At 40.3% G+C, this 21070-nt stretch overlaps 1 protein-coding gene across 1 annotated transcript in view; it reads left to right on the top strand.

The window, feature by feature from the left end:
* Positions 1 to 18730, top strand: part of HHLA2 (HERV-H LTR-associating 2) — a 45857-nt gene extending 27127 nt beyond the window's left edge. The window contains exons 6-7 of the mRNA XM_055124516.1: positions 15596 to 15709; positions 18303 to 18730. Of these exons, the coding sequence (XP_054980491.1) occupies positions 15596 to 15709; positions 18303 to 18730 (542 nt within the window). The remainder of the gene's footprint in view (positions 1 to 15595; positions 15710 to 18302) is intronic.
* The last annotated feature ends 2340 nt before the right edge of the window (positions 18731 to 21070 follow it).

Raw genomic sequence — 21070 nt, 5'->3', positions numbered from 1 at the left:
CTAATGAATTTGTCACTACAGTCAGATTTTTATGTGTGTGATTTATTCGTTTTGACCCAATAGTTTCAGGAAAACCATAATTGATTCTATTAATTTTACCCAGTCCTCTTAAACATTATCTCAACAAAAATTTTCTCTAAAACTATGTTTGATGCTTGAAATCCTGACATCTCTGCCGCCTAGTAACATTAGCTCTTTTTGGATGGGTGTGTACTGAGTTGTATTAGGGGGTTATTCTTTGCTCTGAGCTTGGAGGTCACAGCAGTTCCAGAGGAACTTTTGGTTTTAAAAAGGGATGTATAACTTGAACCATGAGAAGATGAACTCTGTGGTCCCCTTTAAAATGATGAGGTGGACACACTTAAAAAAATACATTGGGGATGGCAAACAAGAAATTACCTGGGTCTCTCAGCACTGCTGAGCTCAGGCATTGTATTGAAGAGGCAGATTACTGAGAAAAAGACAGTGAGAATTTATTGTAAGGTACATGCTTTACACAGCTGTGAGCTTAGAAATGCTCTTCTCTGTGCAACTGGTGCTCCGCCTGATGTTGCTGTTGTAGGTCAGCTGTACCGATGTTAGGCAGGAGTGCTTCACAGCAATGAGTTGCAATCTATGAGAACTAATGAATCGTACCCACCTCTCTCAAGGCCTCCAAAATCAATGCATTAGGTGACCTGCAGAAGAAGCTGGAACCATAGTCACGGGGCCACCCATACATCTGGCCAGGACTCTGTGAAGTTGAGAAGGGAAGTGACAAGAGCTAAAGAGCTGCAGGTTATAGGAGCTTGGCTGAATCAATTTTTGAGCCTGGAATTGCACATCACTTTAAAAGCATAAAATAGCTGCTTCCAAATATGTTACAAAGTTCTCTTGTGACCAACTTTAATCCAGAGCCACAGAGGAAGAATTTTGGGGCATGTACCTCTAACTTAGTGTGGGGTTTATTGTAAAAGTAGTTAGGTGTCTCATCCAACTAACAGTCTTTTGGTCTAAAGAGACTATGTTCCTGGTGGCATGTTTAAGAACCAAGGATGGAAATGACTCCTTGAATATCTGTCTGAGTGATGCTTCACGTGAGTTTCTAAGTTCCAGAAAAAGAGTGGGATCTTGTGGACAAGACACGTGCAAAGAGCAAGACCTTGGTTGTTTCCCACAGGTTTTCAGAAAGGAATGTTCTGAGATTGTGCTGAGTTCCCGAACTCCTTATATGTGAATGCTCTAAAACATGGGGTGCAAGCTAGCTAGAGGCTGGAGCTTCCAGAACTGTGGTTAATTAAGGGTGTTGTCATGGGAGTTGCAGCCCCTGAGGTGAACCCAGAGAGCTCTGGAAGGATGGAGGGACCCAGCTGCCATGAGAGAGAGAAAGCCTAGGGTGGGCAGAGAAAGTATCATCACTATTTGTTGGCTAAGGCCACTGCTGGCTGCTATGCAGGGGACTGTCAGTAGTCAGACAGAGACTGCTGATGCCAGGGCTGTGTTAGCCAATGATATTATTAGGATCACTACTGCGATCCTAATAATTCGACCAACTGAGATGGGCCCAGAGAGTGTGAGGATTGCAGAAGGGCCTCTCTTTACATATCTTCTACATCCCCGAGTGCAGAGAGTCTGACATGTGAGAACTCAAATAAAGAATAAAAGATTCCCACCATGGCTTGTCTCCATCTCTGGCTGCCAGCCACAGGCCCCCAGAGAAAACCAGCTGTTCTACCACTGGAGAATTGGGCAGTGTCAAGAGGATCAAAACCAACAGACTTCAAGAGTTGGCCTGCAGAATTGTGTTTACTAAGAGGGAAGGAGGGACCCTTGAAATATTAGTGAAAGGACACTGACACTCTGGTGTTGGGTCTGGTGTTGGGTCATTATATGCTGGAAACTGTTATAGTAAACATCATTATTGTTTTGTAAATAATAAAAACTAAGTAAAAATTGAAGGAAAAAAACCCTAGTAACCTTTGAAGCAATGATACTTAATTTCATTATTACATGTTCATAAGCACCTATCTAAATTACTTTTTTCACCGTGGAAACACCTTTTAATGTTGATTTCAAACACAACGCTTAGTTTGGGCTAGAGAATGGTATCTTCCTTCTAAACCAATTCATGAGCAAAAACTGCTTATTTATTCTGCACAAACTTGAAAAACAGCATCGGTGAGATTCCTGCTACTTTCATTACTGCATGCTCAGTGCATCCTGCATGGCCAGAACCATGCCCAGTCCTTTCCAGAGGTAAGCAAAGGCAAGCCAACTCTTCATTAGCTTCAAAGGGAGGCAGGGAATTGAGGCAATTATGTGCATTCTGGAAAGCAGACTCAGGTAATTCACCCTGAGGGCAAGCTCGGTCACTCTCAATTTTCACCTGCCTTAGCAGTGAAGGCAGCGCCCTCTTCAGAAAGACCTTATAAGGTGAAAGACTGTAGCACCAATTTGCTCCAGAGCCCCAACACACAATTCTATCAGAAACTCTTTTCTTCTGATTTAGGACAGTTGAGAGATTTTCAGCTTTTCCTTCTTTGAATGGGAAACAATTAGTCATTGCACTGCCAAGGACAGTTTTCTGATTCATCCCTGGCCTCTCACAAACAATTTCTGCTTCACTCATTTTATTCTTTGTTGGAAATAACTGTGACAAAGTCGAATCCATTACATCTGTTTTGGAAGCCCTTTGACCTCCTGCAGCTGAGTGCAATTGCAGCACATATGAGACTTTACTATAACAAATCCATTATAGCAGGCTGCTGAGTGGACTCTGCACAGAAGACCCCCAAGTCCAGTGCTGTAACGCTTCTCAAATGGAGGCCAGAGTTCAAACCACTTAACAGGACCTCTCCCTAGAGGCCTTAACCCTGGGACAGCTAGTCAGGCATCAATAAGAAATCTGAGTCTGCTAATGACTCATGCTTCACATATTTAGATCTAAACGTACTCACTATAATCAACTCTTAGTTTATCCTTCAAAGGAGATTCTTTTGCGTTTCCTTGATGTAGCAAATTTTATAGCCAACCCTATCAACTTATCTTATGGGATTATTAGTGATCAGCTTGTACAAAATAAGAGGATCAGGCATGTGCCAAAATTTAAAAACAGTAAAATTAGAGTGGACACATGTCTTAGGCATTGTGTTGTCTGTGATAGATGTTCTCGAAAGGGTAGCTAAAATTACGTTCTCCAATCTCCTTTAACTCACTTAACCAAAATCCAGACCTCATTTTAAAATTATGTGCTCTTGGGAAAATGAGAGACAGAGGCTGTCTACTGCTATGGTCTGAATAATTGTGTATCCCACAGTGATGGTATTTGGCAGTGGGGAAGTGATGAGGTCCTGTGGGTAGAGTCCTCGTGAATGAAGTTATTGCCCTTACTTTAAAAAATAAAATAAAGTGAATCCCTAGGGATGATAGTACAGTAGTTTGAGCACTTGCCCTGCATCCCACTCACCCAGGTTAAATTCCTGGCCCCACAAGGACTGCCAGGGGTAACTGCTGAGCATAGAGCCAGAAGCAGCACTCTTAGACCTCCAAAGTGATCCAAAACCAAACAAATACTAACCCCGCCCCTAACTCCCCAGAAAGTTGATTCCTACTTTCTTATCATGGGTGTTAGATCCAAAAAGGAGTCATGTGAAATGACTCAAGTCAGATTTCAGATCTGCCAGACCCTGATCCTGTACTTCCCTGCCTCCATAACTGTGGAAATGTTTAGAAGTCGCTGAGTTATTCTGTTACAACACTGAGTATTCTGTGCTGTAACTACAGAATATTCTGGTTACAATAGCTTAATAAATGAAGATACTTATCCAACTGGGTCTTTAGTTCAGAGTTCTTTGACATCTTGCCTGTTTGCCAGTAAAATTAGACTTGTCAGTTCAGACCAGAGAGGTATAGAAAATTCCTTTCTCAAATTTTTAAAAAATTGAATAACCATGAGATACACCGTTCTGAAGATGTTCATGATTGAGATTTAGTCATACAATGTTCCAACACCCATGCCTTCCCCAGTGCACATTTCCCACCCCCAATGTGCCCAGTTTCCCGGCTGCTTTACCCACAATCTGCCTGTATTGCAGACATTTTCCTTCTTACCCCCATCATTTTTTTCCCCTACTAGGCACTGTTTGCAATCCTGTTACTGAAAGGGTAACATGCATATCCTGTTATCTTTTTTCAGCACCCAGTTCTTGTCCAGAGTGATCATTTCGAATGATCACTCCCATAGTGGTCCCTCTCTGTCCTATCTGCACTTCCACTCCCCCTTTGTGGTAAGCTTCCTACCATGGACAGTTCTCCTGGCCCTCATTTCTATTGTGTTTGGAGATTATTCTCACATTTCCTTTTATTTTAATGTCCCACAAATGAATGCTATCATTTTCTGTCTGCCTGTCTCCCTCTGACTCACTTCACTCAGCATGATACTCTCTACGATATCTCCAAGTATAAGCAAATTTCCTTTCTCTTTTTTATAGTATTTTTAATGGAATCATCTGGAGATACAGAGTTGCAAAGTTGTTCATGATTGAGTTTCAGTCAATGTTTCAACACCTGTCCCTTCACCAGTGCAGATTTCCCACCTTCAATGCTTCTAGTCTCCCTCCTGCTTCCCCCACCCAAGATATATTCTTTCTCTTTAAAAGCACAAAGCTAAAAAAGCAGGAGTACTGCATCTGTTTTACTTCAGTGCCTCAATTTTAAACTTGGTTCCCCAAGGACTCCATGTTAATATGGTATAGTCCTATAATTATATAGTATAGAAAGTGTTCTCTTTGATATTCAAGCAGATCTATCTTTGTCTTTGAATTATCTTTGCTCCTTGATTTCCAGATTGTTGCAAATAAATGGATATAAGGTCCTGGAGCTCAGAGCCTACAAATTAACATAGGATTGAACATTGGAGAAACCCAAGTATCATAAACATCATCATACTGAAGTTCTTAACACTTCAGACTATCCTGAACAAATAGAATTTAGTAAAATAGCAAAATTTTAGTTCAGCCAGAGTTTAAATATTTTAAAGGCTTCAAAGAAAGAAACAGAAAAGAATTTTTTGATATACTGTTCTATGTTAAGGCAGGAGTCGTAAATGTGCAGTTAAAGAATAAGGAAAGGTGAATGTCTGGTGCAGTTATTTTTTTCCAAATTCTTTTGCTTTAATCTTGAGTCTATTAACTTGAGATTCTGCTATCTTTGCCATTTCCTTGGCTTCATTCAACTCATGTTGCTGCTGCTCTTACTTGGAAAAGATATTGATTGGCTTCTGCTTCCTATAAAAATAAAAAAAAGAAATCTCTGCACTACATAGTCATATTTTTTCTGTTACGACATGAAAAGGTTGAAAGATGTGTGAAAGGAATCTAAACTTCTGTGTATTGAATGGAATATCATATTTTGGTATGATGTATAGATTCAGACTTTCTAGCAGGCATGAGATCCATTTTTATAACTGTTTTCCCTTAGAAATTTAAGACCTTATCCATACTTTCCACCAATTGAATGCAAGTCAGCCTTCACATACTTGGTATATGACAGTATAAACACAGTTGTTTGGTAAACAGTTCAACATCCTATTCGACCTCTGTGTAAAGGGGACTTGATTTTCAAGTGTATTAATCAACAGGAATACTGTTTAGTTCAATTATTTAAGCGACAAATTCAGAAAATATCTCTTTGGAAATACTATTAGGCATACATCAACTTAGAGACACTTAGTAATTGCAAGCTGAAAATATAGCCTAGGATAGGCAAATGCATTTCAAATGATGGTATTTTGTACAGTCTGGTCAGTCTAGGATTATAAGGGAAAAATACTCTAAACTGCATTTATGCCTATCCAAGATTTTAAGGTGAGAGAAGCCTCAGGGTGATCATCCACCCCCAAATTTGCCATTCTTCCATCATCCTATGTCCTTAGTTGGCTGGCTTCTTACAGTGAACATGTTTGCAGTAACTTCAAGGTTGAAAGATAAAGAGAGAGAGAGCGAGAGAGAGAGAGAGAGAGAGAGAGAGAGAGAGAGAGAGAGAGCTCTGATTCCCTAGAAGACAAAGTAACATAAAATTTTACAGTGGGTGATAATTCTAGCTTGAGAAAAAAAAAACACAATTAACAGACTTTAAGCTGAGTTGGTCCTCTCCCACAAGCTGCTCACCTAGCTCAGGACAACAGACTTCCATTAATCAAAACTAGGATGGGAAATCTGTGAGGCTGCAACCGCCCCAGGCACTTATGTGGCCTCCATCTGCTGCTTGTAAATTTGCTCCTTTAGCTGAAGTTTATCCATCAGAGTGTGTAGTCTGCTTAGAGTTTTCTTATCTTCCTCTGCCTGGAATACATAGATATCTATGTGAAGGTACTTTGTAGGATTCAGCAGTCTGCACTGGGAGTAGCCTCAAGTAAGGAAATAAGAGTTAGAAAATTATTAAATACCATATTAGAATTATGGTTTTAAAAAATGAATTTAACACTACTTGTCCAAGTTCTGGGAATTTATAAACTCAGTGTGCAAATAGTTTGCTCTCTGCACAAGCATTTCTCCTGGTCTTCCACAGAACCCTATGAATCTTAGTTAAAATGGAAATGAAACCTTCTTGCCATTGCTGTAATGATGATGGGTTAATCAAATATAAATCTAGTATTATGATTAAATGACAAAAGTGGTAAAAAGAACTACAAATTTATCATATAGATAAGAAAGGTAAGATTCAATTGTTAGCATTAAAAATACAAAACATTGGAAGGATATCAATAATATAGACTGCTACAAAATATAGCACAGCGAGTAGGGCATGTGCCTTGCATGTGGCCGACTCTGGTTTGATTCCTCCATCCCTCTAGGAGAGCCCAGCAAGCTACCAGTAGTGTATGCGATATGCTAAAAACAGTAACAAGAAGTCTCACAATGGAGACGTTACTGCTGCCTGCTCGAGCAAATCAATGAGCAATGGGATAACAGTAACAGGCAGTGAAAAAGGTTTTTAATTTAATTTTTATTTTTGGGTCACACCTGGTGTTTCTGCACTCAGGGATCACTCCTGGAGGTGCTTTAGGGACCATATGGAATGTCAGGATCAAATACAGGTAGGCCATAGTCAGGGCAAATGCCCTACTTGCTTGTACTATCTCTCTAGCCCTGACACCTCTAAAATTAATAAGTCATCTTAGCAAGATTCCTGGATACATGGTCAATATAACCAAATTCATTTCATTTTCTAATTACCAACAGCAATCCAATAAACCAAATATTGACAAGATAGGCTGTCCTCATGGTTCAAATGAATTCTTAACTTCTGGTCTATGCACAGTGTTTTTTCTTCTTTTTTCTATTTTTAAAAATTTTTTCCCCATTTAAAAAAATTATTTTATTGAGGCTGTTCACATTAATTGATTTATTCAATATTTCAACACCATTCCTACCATTATTTCAAAATTTCCTACCACCATTCAAGCCTGCCTGCCAGGGGCAGATGCTAGATAATTTATTTTCTATCCCTTATTATGAATATCAAGAGAGGTTGTGTGGCCAAAATAAGTGGCTGCATGCTTCTGGATTCTAAAATTTTAAATGGTTGGGGTCCAGAGACATCCCTATAGGGAGCTAATCCATTTTGAGATTCATTTGTGAGTCTCTTAATCAAGGCCATTGATGCACTAAGATGGCACTTGGAGGCAGAGCATGGGCTTGACAGCCAGGACCCCAAGCATGGGGGGCAAGGGGTGGGGCAGAGGAGTGGAGATGGGAAGGGCTGCTCATCTCCACTACCGCCATGGGGCTTGGAGTCTTAGTCCTTGAATCCATGTACCTGGATTTTTCTTCTGGAAGCTTGTGGCCATCGGCATTTCATCTGGAGCAGGCAGAGAAGGAGCATCTGAGATCCCTTGGTGGAATTGGCTCTGCTAGGGGCCTGAAGAGATATTTGGCGAGTGGTTGTCTTCTGGGATTCACTGATTATATTGCAAAGAAAGAGCAAGAGAACTAAAGAATAGTTACCAGAAAACAATCAGAAAATTAATAACAAAATGGTAATAACCCTATACTTATCACTAATTGCTCTAGATGGACTAAATGGTCCAGTAAAAAGACTTACACAAATCTAGGGAGATAGTTCAAAGGGTCAGCGTATATGTTTCACGTACAAGAGCCTTGGGTTTGATTCTAGTCCCCAGTGGTCACCTGTGCACTTTGAGGAGCAAACCGTGAGCACTGAACCCCAGGAGAAACACCTCAGCACCAATGTGTGTGGCCCAAAAGGCCAAATAAAACAAAAAACTTATAGTTGCTGAATGGATTTAAAAGAAAGAGAAGACCTAATAATATGCTGCTTATGTAGGACTCAATTTGGATGTAAGGACACACTAAGAACTAAAAGAGAGAAGAGAGAAAATTATATTCCATGCAAATAGAAGTTTGAAAAAATAGCTATACTAACATAAGACATAATATTTTGATAAAAAAATGTAATAAGAAACAAAGGATAGTACATAGTGACAAAGGGGTCAATTCAACAAAGGGACTTAACAATTGTAAATATTTATGAACCTAACATAGGAATACCAAAATATGTAAAGCAAATGCTAATAGTCTTAAAGGTAGAAATAGCAACAAAATAATAGTAGGGAATTCTATGCCACACTTTTATCAATGAGTAGATCACCCAGACAGAAAATCAACAAGGGAACATTGATCTTAAATAACATGTAAGTTAGATCAGATTGACTTAGCCTGTACTTAGCAGACTGGAACATAGCACTCAAAAGCAGCAGAACACATTCTCTCAAGTGTACACGAACCATTCCCAGGAGATCATACATTAGGCCATAAAACAAGTCTTAATGGGCTTAAGAAAACTGAAATCATATCAAATATCTTTTTTGATGATAATGGTATAAAACTAGAAATCATTTATAAGAAGTAGTCTTGAAAATTAGCAAACATGGAGATTAAACAACATGCTACTGAATAGGTCAAAGAACAAATAAAAATATTTATTTATATCTTGAGACAAATGAAAATGGATGACATCCCAATTTTACAGTAGAACTAAATTAGTAGTGGTAAGTAGTGGTTACTTGATAGATACCCTCCACTTCAGTAGTAACTATGGGATCTTCTGCTGCATTTGCACACAGATTACACTCTCCAAGTACTCCCTAGTCCATATCAGAGAAGAACTGAGTTAGTAGTATCTAGCCATTTCTTCCAACATGGGACCAATTTGGGTTGATCTTCATACTAGAGACTTGCTCAGAGCCCTACTGCTAACAGAGGTTCCATCTATCTAACCTTTTATTTTTTTTCATTGCTTCCTCTCCCAAGTATCAGTCTTACACTTCAGCTTGAAGGCATTCTTCAATGCATCCAACTTGTCTTTTCCTTTGTTTTTCTTAAAGATTACCTCCCCAAAATTTCACACTTTGAACTCTATCTATTCTGGCATCTTGATCCTACAAGGACCCACGATGACCTTTTCTTTCCTTATACCTAAAAGTGAAGATAGTCAGAAGCCTTATTTTACTGCCCTTCACATTATTTCACCTTGCAAATATTGCATTTTTTTACAAATTGAAGATCTGTGGTATTTGCCTAGAATAGGTAATAGACACCATTTTTCAACCATGTGTGCTCACTTTGTGTCTCTGGGTTGCATTAAGGTAAAGTTGTTTTCTAGACAACATGCTATTGCATACTTAATAAGCTAAATATTGTGTAAATGCAACTTTTATATGTGCTAAGAAATCCAAAAATTTCATGTGAACTGTTTTATTGCAATGTATTCTTTCTGTCAGTAGTCTTAAACTGGGGTTCTTGATTTGTAACTAGTTTTGTAGTGTTTAAAAAGCATTTACAACAGACTTCTGAATGAGTAAAAGGTAAAATGGAGCAGGTGGGTGGAGGGAAGGGAGATAAAATTGTCTTATCTTTTGTAGTAATTATAATTTCTTATGTTTATGTCCTGTTGTAAGTAAAATTTCTAAGCACTGGAAACAGAAAATAGGGTGAGTTTCCAAATGCTAGTGGGATACACAGGGGAAGAAAAATGCTCAGTGGGAAGGACTATAGAACTATTGTGAACAGGTCACATTTGATTCCGTTTCTAATGTCATAGGTTCTTCCCAGAGAATTTTTCCTACAAAGAAAAATTATATGTACCTTTAGAATAACATCTTCTATTGGTGCTTCTGATATGCTATCATAAAATACCATGCTACATAGTCCTGATGGCTATTTTGATGTTAAAGGACAAAGTAAATTGACTCAGAATTTACCTTGGATACTGCAAAACAAGGTATTGCTATCAAGGAGTGTGGAGAGCTCTCTAACGTCTCTTTAAACTTACAGGAACTAGTCCCATATCTCACATAAAATAGACGCTCAATAGGTGTGATCTGATTTGATGGCAAAAAGTCACTGTATGATTGAATAGATATACTATAAACATTGTGCAGGAAAAATAATTAAGAAATGCACCTCCATGATAATACATAGAAAACATTATGCGTATTGCTGTGAAGAAACAAAGACAAAGCCCAAAAGAGGGGAATTGCTTCACTGGGACAAGAAAAGCCGAAAATGTAGAGCTTCAGTGTTTTGTTTTATAATGAGGTTGTTTACAGAAGAAAGAAGAATAGTGCATACGATTATAGAAAGAAGAAAGTCCCAGACATTATTAGCAAGCTGCCTTTCACTCCCCTCTTCATGGGTGGCTTCCTTACCCTCCTCCAAAGAAGAGCTGAACAGAACATCTTTCATGTTCCCAAGGTGTTTTCTTCCTTCGGTGCACACACCATGGGCTCACTCCTCAATGGCTTTGATATAACTAGCATGGTCGAAAGAAGTGTCAGACTAACTTGTCTTAGAAAAGAACCACTTATTCAGCAAAGAGGAGCTGTGGCAAATAGCTTGCTTCATGTTAATTAGCCCAAGATGATGCTTCTGAAGTGCTCTGCTTTCTTATCAGCATTTTCCTGTTGCAAAGGAGGACATTGACATCTCTCACAATAGCTGGTGTCCAGAACCAGACCAGCACTGGCAGATCTTGCATTAAGGCTGTCAGAGTTGCTGCAAATGTGGGTGCATTTTTTCCCCTATAAACTTGCAAGACAAACAAGATAAATAAACAAACTTCTAGCCTGGTTGAAAACCTTGGTAGTTACTAACAAGGGGAATGGTATGCAGAGAATGGGAAGAGGGATCTTTACAGTGAGAGGGTGGTATTAGGATTTTGTTGGTCAGTGTGTTGAGTCCTATAGACAGAGGTGCAAATCTGTGCTTGTACCTGAAATTCTAGACTATAGTTAACCAGTGATAAACCAATCATATATTTTAAATTTTAAAAATATTTAGAGAGGGGACTTTCCACACAATTAAGCTATATTGTGCCACAGAAGTGGCTAGAAAGTGACTGTTCGTCTCAGTGTTCAACCACAAAAAACATGTGTGTTACTCTGTACCAGGCCCAGGGCAGTGCAGTCTGTTCTCATGGAATCTAACCTGCTCCATTTGGAGATAAGACACTAGAAAAGTCACATACAAGCAAATGAGCATTTTATCACTTTAAAAACACATCCATGACTTCTGAGAAGTCTGTCCACCTCTTTACGTGTATTTGTGTGAGTCCAATGTTAGTCCACAGCGTAGAGTCAGAAAGCTTTAGGGGTCTCTCTGGAGTACTTGTTCATCCCTTCCCAGGTGCTTGCAGCAAATAGAGTAGTTGGTGGCCGGAGAGTTTGTGCAAGCAGGAAACTGGAGCTGCAGTAACTCCCGGCTCCAATTTAGTCATGTAACCTGCTGGCTGAGTAGCCACCCCGGGTCCCTGCCAGTCACTTCATTTACACATTGTTCTCACGCAGCCTCTCACAGGAAGGCATCTTTCTGAAAGTGCTGCAGACATTATGTGCGAAAAAATAAGGACAGTAAAAATAGCTTTTCACTTCTAATTGCAACTTGCCACCACATTTTGCTTCCTGAGAGGTCTGAAAAGAGAGCGGCCCAAGCCACTAATAGCACCAGAGCTGGAGCCGTGGCAGGGTGAGTCAGAGTCTGCTCGAAGGGAGAGTTGAGCGCAAGAGAGAAGCGCGTTGAGGCTGGAAGGCTGTTTAAGGCTCCAACTTGAGCACCTTTCTCCAGCGGAGCACCCAGTCAGACAAACAGGGAGCGGTTTCCAGGATGACCGGATAGGTCAACTCTCCCATGCATCACCTGCAGGTCCCCGGTGGACCCCCACACTAGACAGGGTGAAGGGGTTCGCCCTCCAGACTATCTTACAATTCACAAGTCTGCAACCATGATCGCGACTGCAGGCAAAAGCAAATGAGCTATCATACTTGCAACTGGCACCAGTCTTTGAATGAGAGTGAAACTGTCCGAGAGAAGATATGCCGACTCTTTTTTGGCAGTGACTAACAAGCAGCCTCTCCAGGAACCCGGCCTTGCCAAAAGTTGTTGGTTTGAACTACTTGAGTTCCTAAAAGGACTATTGTGAAATGCTTTCCTCTTGTTGATGACTGAGGCACATGGATATCCTAGGAAAGGGGAGAGAAAGAATAAGAGACCTGTAGCGGGCTTGAGGGATTCAGCCAGGACACTTCCATTCTTCTACATTTTTCTCCATGTTCAGCTCTGACACTTAAAAAAAATAATAATGGACCCCGAGTCTACATCACACAAAGGTTGTGTCCAGCCCTACAGCCTATTTTGTAGGGAAAGCGCTGGTGCTAACAATCTGCCGGTAGCCTTTCAGAGTTAAACTAGATTCCACCAAAATTTGATGCCTGCTACACACAGGCACTGGGGCTAGGGATGGAGCAGTGAACAAAATACACAAAACCCTTTTCTCTGAATGGAAAGATATTCTCAAGTGGGGAAACACACCGAAGTAAAATAGAATATGTCATACACCATCAAAAGGTATGGAAAGAAACAAAACAAGGCAGGGATGAGGGAAGGACTGTTTCTCTTAATACATTTCCCCAACCCCCTTATTTGTGGTGGACACTGGGTTGGTGCTGGGGGTTCCTCCTAGCCTCGCTCAAGCTACAGTTGACCACATGCAAAGCAAGTACCTTCACTCCAATGCTGCCTATCCAGCCCCACTTATGAAGCATGTGTCCCTCCTCTTGAGTAAGGCCTGTTAGTTTTAAAATCACAAAATACAATACTTTGCCAGCTGTAGTCAGACAAAAAAGTCTGACCCACCTCTTACCGCCTCCCTTCCTTTCCTCCATGGCAGAATGTTTCCTTCTTGTTCTCCTCTGTAGCACTGTAGCACTGTCGTCCCATTGGTCATCGATCTGCTCGAGCAGGCACCAGTAAGGTTTCCATTGTGAGACTTGTTGTTACTGTTTTTGGCATATTGAATATGCCACGGGTAGCTTGCCAGGCTCTGCCATGCGGGCGGGATACTCTCGGTAGCTTGCCAGGCTCTCCAAGAGGGACAGAGGAATCGAACCCAAGTCAGCGGCATGCAAGGCAAATGTTCTACCCATTGTGCTATGGCTCCAGTAGGGAGAAAAGGACGGGAGGACTGCAGGAAAGCAGTCCATTCTTGTGGATGAGGCCCATTAAAACTAACACCTTCTTTTTTAAAAAAGTTTTTATTAGAGAATCACTGTGATGTACAGTTACAAACTTATGAACTTTAGTGTTTGCATTTTACTCATACAGTGATCATTTACCCATCCCTCCACCAGTGCCCGTTCACCTCCACCAATGTTCCCAGTATTCCTCTCACCACCCCCACCCCCTTCCCCACCACCCCACCCTGACTCTGTGGCAGGGCATTCCCTTTTGTCCTCTCTCCTTTGGGGTGTTGTAGTTTGCAATAGAGGTATTTGAGTGGCCTTCATGTTCGGTCTATAGTAGACTTACAGTTCACATCTTCCAGCCTGAATGGGAGCCAGAGTGATAGTACATGGCTTTTGCCTTATATGCAGCCAACTGGAGTTAATTCTTAGCACCTCAAATGTGTCCCTGAACCCACCAAGAGTGACTTCTTAGCTCAAAGCTAGGAGTAAGTACCAAGTGTGGCCCAAACAAACAAACAAACAAACAAACAAACAAACAAACAAACAAACAAACAGAATCCTTCTGACCCTATTCAAACAGGAAGCAAATGCTGGTTATATCAGCTGTGAGAGTAATAGAGGACACTATCCCTTTCTACTTTTATTTTTTAAGAATTTGTTAAGGTTTTGTTGCTGTTTTTAAGTGATTAAGACACCTCAGGGTGGGCCGGAGCGATAGCACAGCGGGTAGGGCGTTTGCCTTGCACACGGCCGACCCGGGTTCGATCCCCGGCATCCCATATGGTCCCCCGAACACCGCCAGGAGTAATTCCTGAGTGCAAAGCCAGGAGTAACCCCTGAACATCGCTGGGTGTGACCCAAAAAGAGAAAAAAAAAAGACATCTCAGGGAAAAGTGACTTAAAAGACAGCAGACCATCTATACACATTTTTATTATATTTTGATAATGTTTTTATGAAAATGGTTTCTTAGAATTATCTGGCATTTAAGAATTTATTATTACCGAGTTATCATTGGTTTTCTCTAGGCTATAGAGAAGACAAACACAAATTGGAATAGAATAGAATCCTTCCATCTTAAATTTAAGTTGAAGATTACCAGTAGCAGTTTTTGAGGGTAATAAAACATAAGTTCCTTGATTTTGTCCCTCCATGATTTTGCTCTCATCTAAAAATATTGGCTCTTTAATGTATTATTGGCTAAATAATTACATTAGTCTTGTTAGTACTGTTATATATCTTAATAAAGTGCTATTTTTTGAAACTCCAAATGCAGATTTCCCTCTTATTTGCTGATTTTTTTGTTTGTATATATATTTCTGGAGGAGACAGATAAAACAGTATTTAAAAGTCACTGGGAATAATTCTTTTATATGTGTTTTATAGCCCCAACTTGATATGTGTAACCTTGCTACCTTCATTTGTTTACATTTGTACTAAACTTTTAGGCATTGTTTGCTTTATTCTTTGCTTTGATATAAAGTTTTTATAATAAGGAGTATGTGCTTCATATTATTTTACAGTCAAAATAGCTATCAAGGTGCTTTTGGAAGGTCTAACTTTCATTTCTGTGTTCTCCAATGAGTAGCTATTTTTATTAGTTTCTGTTTCATCCTGTCACCATTTCTTTTTGAAAATATAAACAAATGTGCACATGTCTTCATATTTCTCCCTCTGTGCAAAGGTTTGTATAGACTCCACATTGCCTGCACCTTCTATCATTATTTTATTTCTGGGCATAATTTCAAGAACATATTATAGAGTTCTTTCTCATTCCTTTTTAATCAGCATGATTATATGTGGATATATCATCAATGTGCAAAGGCATTCCTTTACTTTTCTTTGCTACCCTCCTGAGTCATCAATTCCCAGCCAAATATTCTTTCCACACTAGTAGCATTCGTTACCTGACCTGCAGAGTCATTGAAATAGATTCAATAATTTTAGATTTTTGAGATAGATTTTCCTATTTGTTGTTAAGTTCCCTGAAGGTAGATACTACATCATTTCTGTCAACTATATCTTCACCAAGTCTTTCTTGAGCCTTGATTTAGCACTTTCCCAACTTCTTTTTCTAGCTGTTAGGAAACTGCCATTCTCCACAGAGAAAATAGGAGCAAAGGCCCATAGGCAAGATTGGAAGGACGTATTTGGAACAGGGAATAATACTGGCCCTGAAAAGCCCAATGATGGTATAGATGAGTAGGAGAAGAAACTTTTTCACTTTGCAGCAAAAGTGAAAACAGATTTTATCTGGTCCCAAAAAAGTTGTATTTGGTGGTCCAACGTCAAGCAAGAATGGATGCATATACTAAAACCTAACATTCACAAAGACTTGCACATGTTCAAAGCAAAATTGATGGCCCAGAAGAGTTAGAGAATATGTAGCCTGACATTTCAAGATAAGAGACCTTTGGATTTGGGGTTGTCAAGACCCTATGATTGATCACCCAGGCAAACTCCTATGCTGGGTTCAAGTTTCTGGATTTACATTCTATGTTACATTAGATCACACCGGTCAGCTTCATCCAATATTTTTTCTAGTCTTTAGTTGCTACATCTGTATTATTTCTTATCCTTTCCATGTGAGCATTCACATTATGCACAGTCTTCAGTTCTTCTGACATATCTGCTGCCTGGAAAAAAAAGACTGAAATAATCCAGCTACCCAATAATTTAAACATTCAATCTCTTCCCACCTAGACTCTATGACCATCAAACAATGTGAAAGGCAATATAATCAGATAGCAACAACTGGGACCAGAGAAACATCAGAGTGTGTAGGTGCTTGCCTTGCAAGCTGCTAATCCAGGTATGATTTCCAGTAGCTAAACTTGTCTTCCACCCTGAGCCCTGAGCCAAGAGTAAGCCTTGAGTAATTAAATAGTAATTGATCTCTGAGTAATTACAGAATCAGGAGTAAGCCTTGAGCAGAGCTGAGTGTGTCCCCAAAACAACAAGATAGCAACCGCTATTGAAGAGAATAGAATGCGGATTTTATGCACATACCAGATTGACAAAGATGTAGTGGATGTAGAGGTTAAAGAGCAGTTAACCCTGGGTTTGATCTGCAGCACCACAAGGTCCCCTGTGAACTGTTGAGAATGATCCCCAAATATAGAACCATGAGTAGCCTTAAGCATCTGAATGTGGGCTGACCCTCCCCCAAACCAGTTCAAGGTAAAATACTATAGACACATTTCTACACAATGCCTGTAGAAAGAAAGATGACCAACCGATGCATCAGCTTTTGTTGAGGAAAGCACCAGGACATTTCCTTTAACGTCATAGACCAGAAAAAGTGTGGAGGAGTACCTCTGAAAATCTTTTTTCTCACTTCACTTCTATAATTTTGTGATTCACAACTGCAAAACAAGTTTAGGCTCCAGGAATTTGGCAGCAAAGGATGCCCTCTGTGCCAATAATTCAGCACAAGGAAGGTTAATTCTTGCTTGTGAAACCTGCTCTTGACTTAAGCTGTATGTACAAGGGTTTGATTCTCGGTGCAATTATTAAGAAGTGTTCCATGAATTTCTCTGTGCATTTAATGTAAGAACACTGCCCTCCGAGCCAAAATTTCTCTGTCTATCAGGTTACCAACCATCTGTATAATTTAAGTGTGAGACGCCTGTGCAGATGGTGGAGACAAGGAATGAATTGCAGAGGCAACTCCAGGCTCTGTCATGTAGGGCTGAAATGCAGAACTAAACTACTGGAGAATTGGGAGGGTGGGGGAAGAGGTAGCACCTTCATTTTTCAACATTGTCAAGAAAATCTTATAAAGGCAATGCTAAGTAGAATCTTCATAATGTGTGACTGCATAAATTTACTGAACAAGAATAGAAGCTCTTTTTATTTCTTCCTATCTATGTGGATTCCATAAATGTTAAGTATATTATCTTTTCCTTGGCCATCAGGCATTTTCAAGTTTTTATACATCTCCTTTCCATCAGAGTGCAGAACTGTTGATGTAAAAGTGAGCTGCATGATAAGCATGTCTTTACTCTTAGAGGGATTTGGATTTTACAGTGACCTGATGGCTAGGACTTGGTCCAAAGGTTTGTTTTAGTTCTCCAAGTGCCAAATAACTTGGACAAATATAGACATAAACTCTTCCCCTCTTCCGAATTTTAACACAACTAATGCAAAATCCAATTAAATATCTTGTCTCCTCAATGTCTGTTCACTTAGTGAGGTCAGGGCTGCTGCCTATGGTTGTGCATTTGATAAGCTCCACAAAATCTCTTGATGAGGCCAGATGGGGGAGACTGTAATCAAGCCTACGCTCCATCCAACAGCCTTGAAACCTGCACGACTGGGTCCTCCCCTCTAAAAGAAGTGCTGCCTCTGCCCATAGGGTGCACTCAAAGGGTGTCCTTTATCATGTTCCCACAAAGGTACAGTCAAGGCGAGCAGCTCACCCTGAGCTTTTAGTGTCATTTAGGAAAAGCACCACCATCAACAATTTTAAACAGGCAACTAAAAAAGGTACATTAGCCCTGAAGCCTTTCTAAACCAACCTGATTTTGTTTCCCTAGCAGTAGTATAGGTTGTAAAAAAAAAAACACAAACAAACAATGAAATAAACATTCTTTCCAGATCACCATCATAAAACCATTACAGACTGTAGGAAAATAGCAATTTGTAAGGGAATCACAGAAAGAATGGTTTCTAGACACCAGATATATTGATTTACAAGTGGAAAGTGACTTAACTTTTTTTTTAATCATAAGATTTTGCCTACAGCAATTAAACTATTTCTTTCTTTGTCTGGGTATGTTGTAGAGGAGGAGCTAATTGGCCTAATTTTTCAAAACGGTAACAGAGAGATGGAGGGGTCAGCGGCCTGCCTCTTGGCTGTATGGGCAATCAATGGGAGCCTTTCTCTGACTGCAGATCTGCCTTTGCCCTTTGGCTACTGCTCCAGCCAACCCTGGAAGACAGGCGAGAGCAGTCAGTCAATAGACCCACTTCAGAGGCTGCCTTTTTGGCCTTCTCTGCATTTTGAGACCCCTGCACTGCTTCTTCAAATCATTCTGCAGCCAGGCAACATCATGGCCCCAGTTTTTGCTTCCGGCGAAGGAGACTTGTGTTCTCAGGGAAAGCAGCACCTCCTTAGGCAAGCTGAGGCTCACCGTGCTTACCAACAAACTGGTCCTTCACTCGTGTTTCAGGACAAGCACTGTGAGAGAGCTCTGACTCACTTCCGGTGAATTCTACTCAACTAAGCAATACTGCCAACTGAAGGAGACCTTGTGAGAAAGCTTCCTTTGCCATCAGAGGCATACTCGAATGGGAGGATTTCATCAATTAGACTTTGAGGATTAAAGAGATGGCAGTGTAAAGCCAGAAGGAGACTACAGGAGGTAGAGAGCTTGCCTTGCATGCTGCCTACTCTGTTCCCATCCCTGGCTTGGCACATGGTCCCCAAACATTGCCAAGAGTCCCTCCTTAGCACAGAGCACAGGAATAGCATCTCCAGGTATGGCCCCTGAGCATTTCCAGGTATGCCCCAAATTCTCCCCCCAATAAGATAAAGATATTAAAATGTACTAATATCTTTAATATCAATAAGATAAAAAGTATAAAACATAAAGAAGAAAGAAATACAGATAACCTACAAACCCCAAACATGCATGTACTTTTTGATTTTTTTTGAACAGTGTGTATGTGTGTATGTGTGTGTGTGTGTGTGTGTGTGTGTGTGTGTGTAGGGGGGCTGGGGGTGACAGTTTTTCTTTGATGGTGTAGAAGCAATGTCCTAGAGAAGAAGTTAGGCTCAATTGCAGATATATTTGTGGAACTAGAGGTGAAAACTAAAAATCAGTTTCTTGCAGCAGGGGGAAGAAGGTCCTTCTTTTCATCTCCCTCCTTTTCAATCTGTCTTTTAGCAAGAAGGTGGGGAAAGCAGTTCAGATTGGCATCCTTCTCCAGACCCTTAGAAAATCCCCACCACACCAAAAGATTCTTTGTCTTTCCTGCTTATTGCTGTCCTAATTTTTCCCTTCCTGGGGAGGCATAACAGAGGCTGAAACTCCTTTTGCTATTTGGTTTGTGTTTGAAGCCCAGCTTTTCTGTGGGTGTAAAACCTTAGTATAGAGAGTATATATATATATATATAAAGGCCTGGACTTCTCATTTTTATTTTTCCTCACTGTCCTTTTAACTTTCTTCTAGCTAGTGACTCTCTTGATCACAGGACTGAGACTTCAAAATAGATCTCCTGGCTTCCTAGGTGCTACAAAGTTTCCTCAATGGCATGAGGTATCTTCATCAAAGCTGCCCTCTTCTGCCCTTATGGAGAACCAGGCCTGTGTGTCACGGCTTTGCTATGGCAGATTGAAGGAAAAGTGTATTTTCCTATAGTATTTCCTAAATTCTCATTGTTTACACTGCCTTAAAGCACAACAAGTTACAGATGCAGATTTGTTTACACATGGAATCATTACAATTCTGCCAGGGAAATAGTGGTTAAAAATCCTTACAAGCTGAATGATTCTAATTAGTGCTGGGAAGAGGGGAGACAGGGAGATGTGCATGTGTGTGCGTTGGGGGGGGGTTGGGAGTTAGCTGTCATTGTGCACAAAAGGTATCTAGACGGGCACAACTCAGGTTTCAAAAAGGACTCATAATTTGTTAAGGATAAAAGTTTGGTCTCAAATGCTTTTCTAGGGTAAAGGTCTGGGAATGCAGAAAGGGCTAAGAAGATTCCATAAAAGTCCTATTGTGCTATCAAAATAATGAAAGGGCTCTCGTAACTGCAGGTGTCCCGTTGTGGTTAAGTTGGGGAGAGATCATTAGAAGCTGTATAAAGTCACCTAGATATGAGGGTGAAAGGGTTTTCTTTGAAGCAGCAGCAGCAGCAGCTGAAGCATGTTTTGAATCCTGGGTCCTTCTGCAGAGATTCTGATGCAGCAGGTCAGGAGTGAGAGCTGAGAATTTGACTTGTGTAAGTGTTTCTTTCCCCTCCCCTACCCCTTCCTTTCTTTCTAGTTGGGGATTGGTTATTGCCTTTATACTTGGTTGTGGCATTCACTGGAGGTTTTTGGTGTTGGAGATTTTGGGTTGAAGCCCCATTGGAGAACCCAAATGCACGTGTCTCTGGAATCATCCTTGTGCGGGGGTGGTAGTGAAGGGTTCACATGCTCAACCTCAGGTCATCGAGGCAGGCACTCTATCAACTGAACCAGCTGGGGCCCCTACTATTTAATTTGCACTAGTATTTCAGTAACAAATGCCCTGGGGACTACGTTTATACTACATATTTTGTCTTAAATTTAGGACTTTATTTTTAAATCAGCTTCTTCTCTTCATCTGCTATATGCTGGTTGCTATCTTTATTTCTCTCTAGATCAGTGGATTTTCATCATATATTGAGAACTGCTGATGCATCTGTCCATTATAATAGGCATGGCAAATAATCTGTTCCCAATAGTTACTGAGTACCACAGCAGCAGTTGATTTATGTTTTAAATATTCAATAATCTCCTTTATAACAATCCCACTCATTGTATTAAGATAAGTTTTCTCAGGAAAGAAGAAAAATATTGGCA

Source organism: Sorex araneus, chromosome 2 (assembly GCF_027595985.1).
Source record: "Sorex araneus isolate mSorAra2 chromosome 2, mSorAra2.pri, whole genome shotgun sequence".
Taxonomy (NCBI): domain Eukaryota; kingdom Metazoa; phylum Chordata; class Mammalia; order Eulipotyphla; family Soricidae; genus Sorex; species Sorex araneus.
This window is presented reverse-complemented; position numbering and strand designations above follow the sequence as displayed.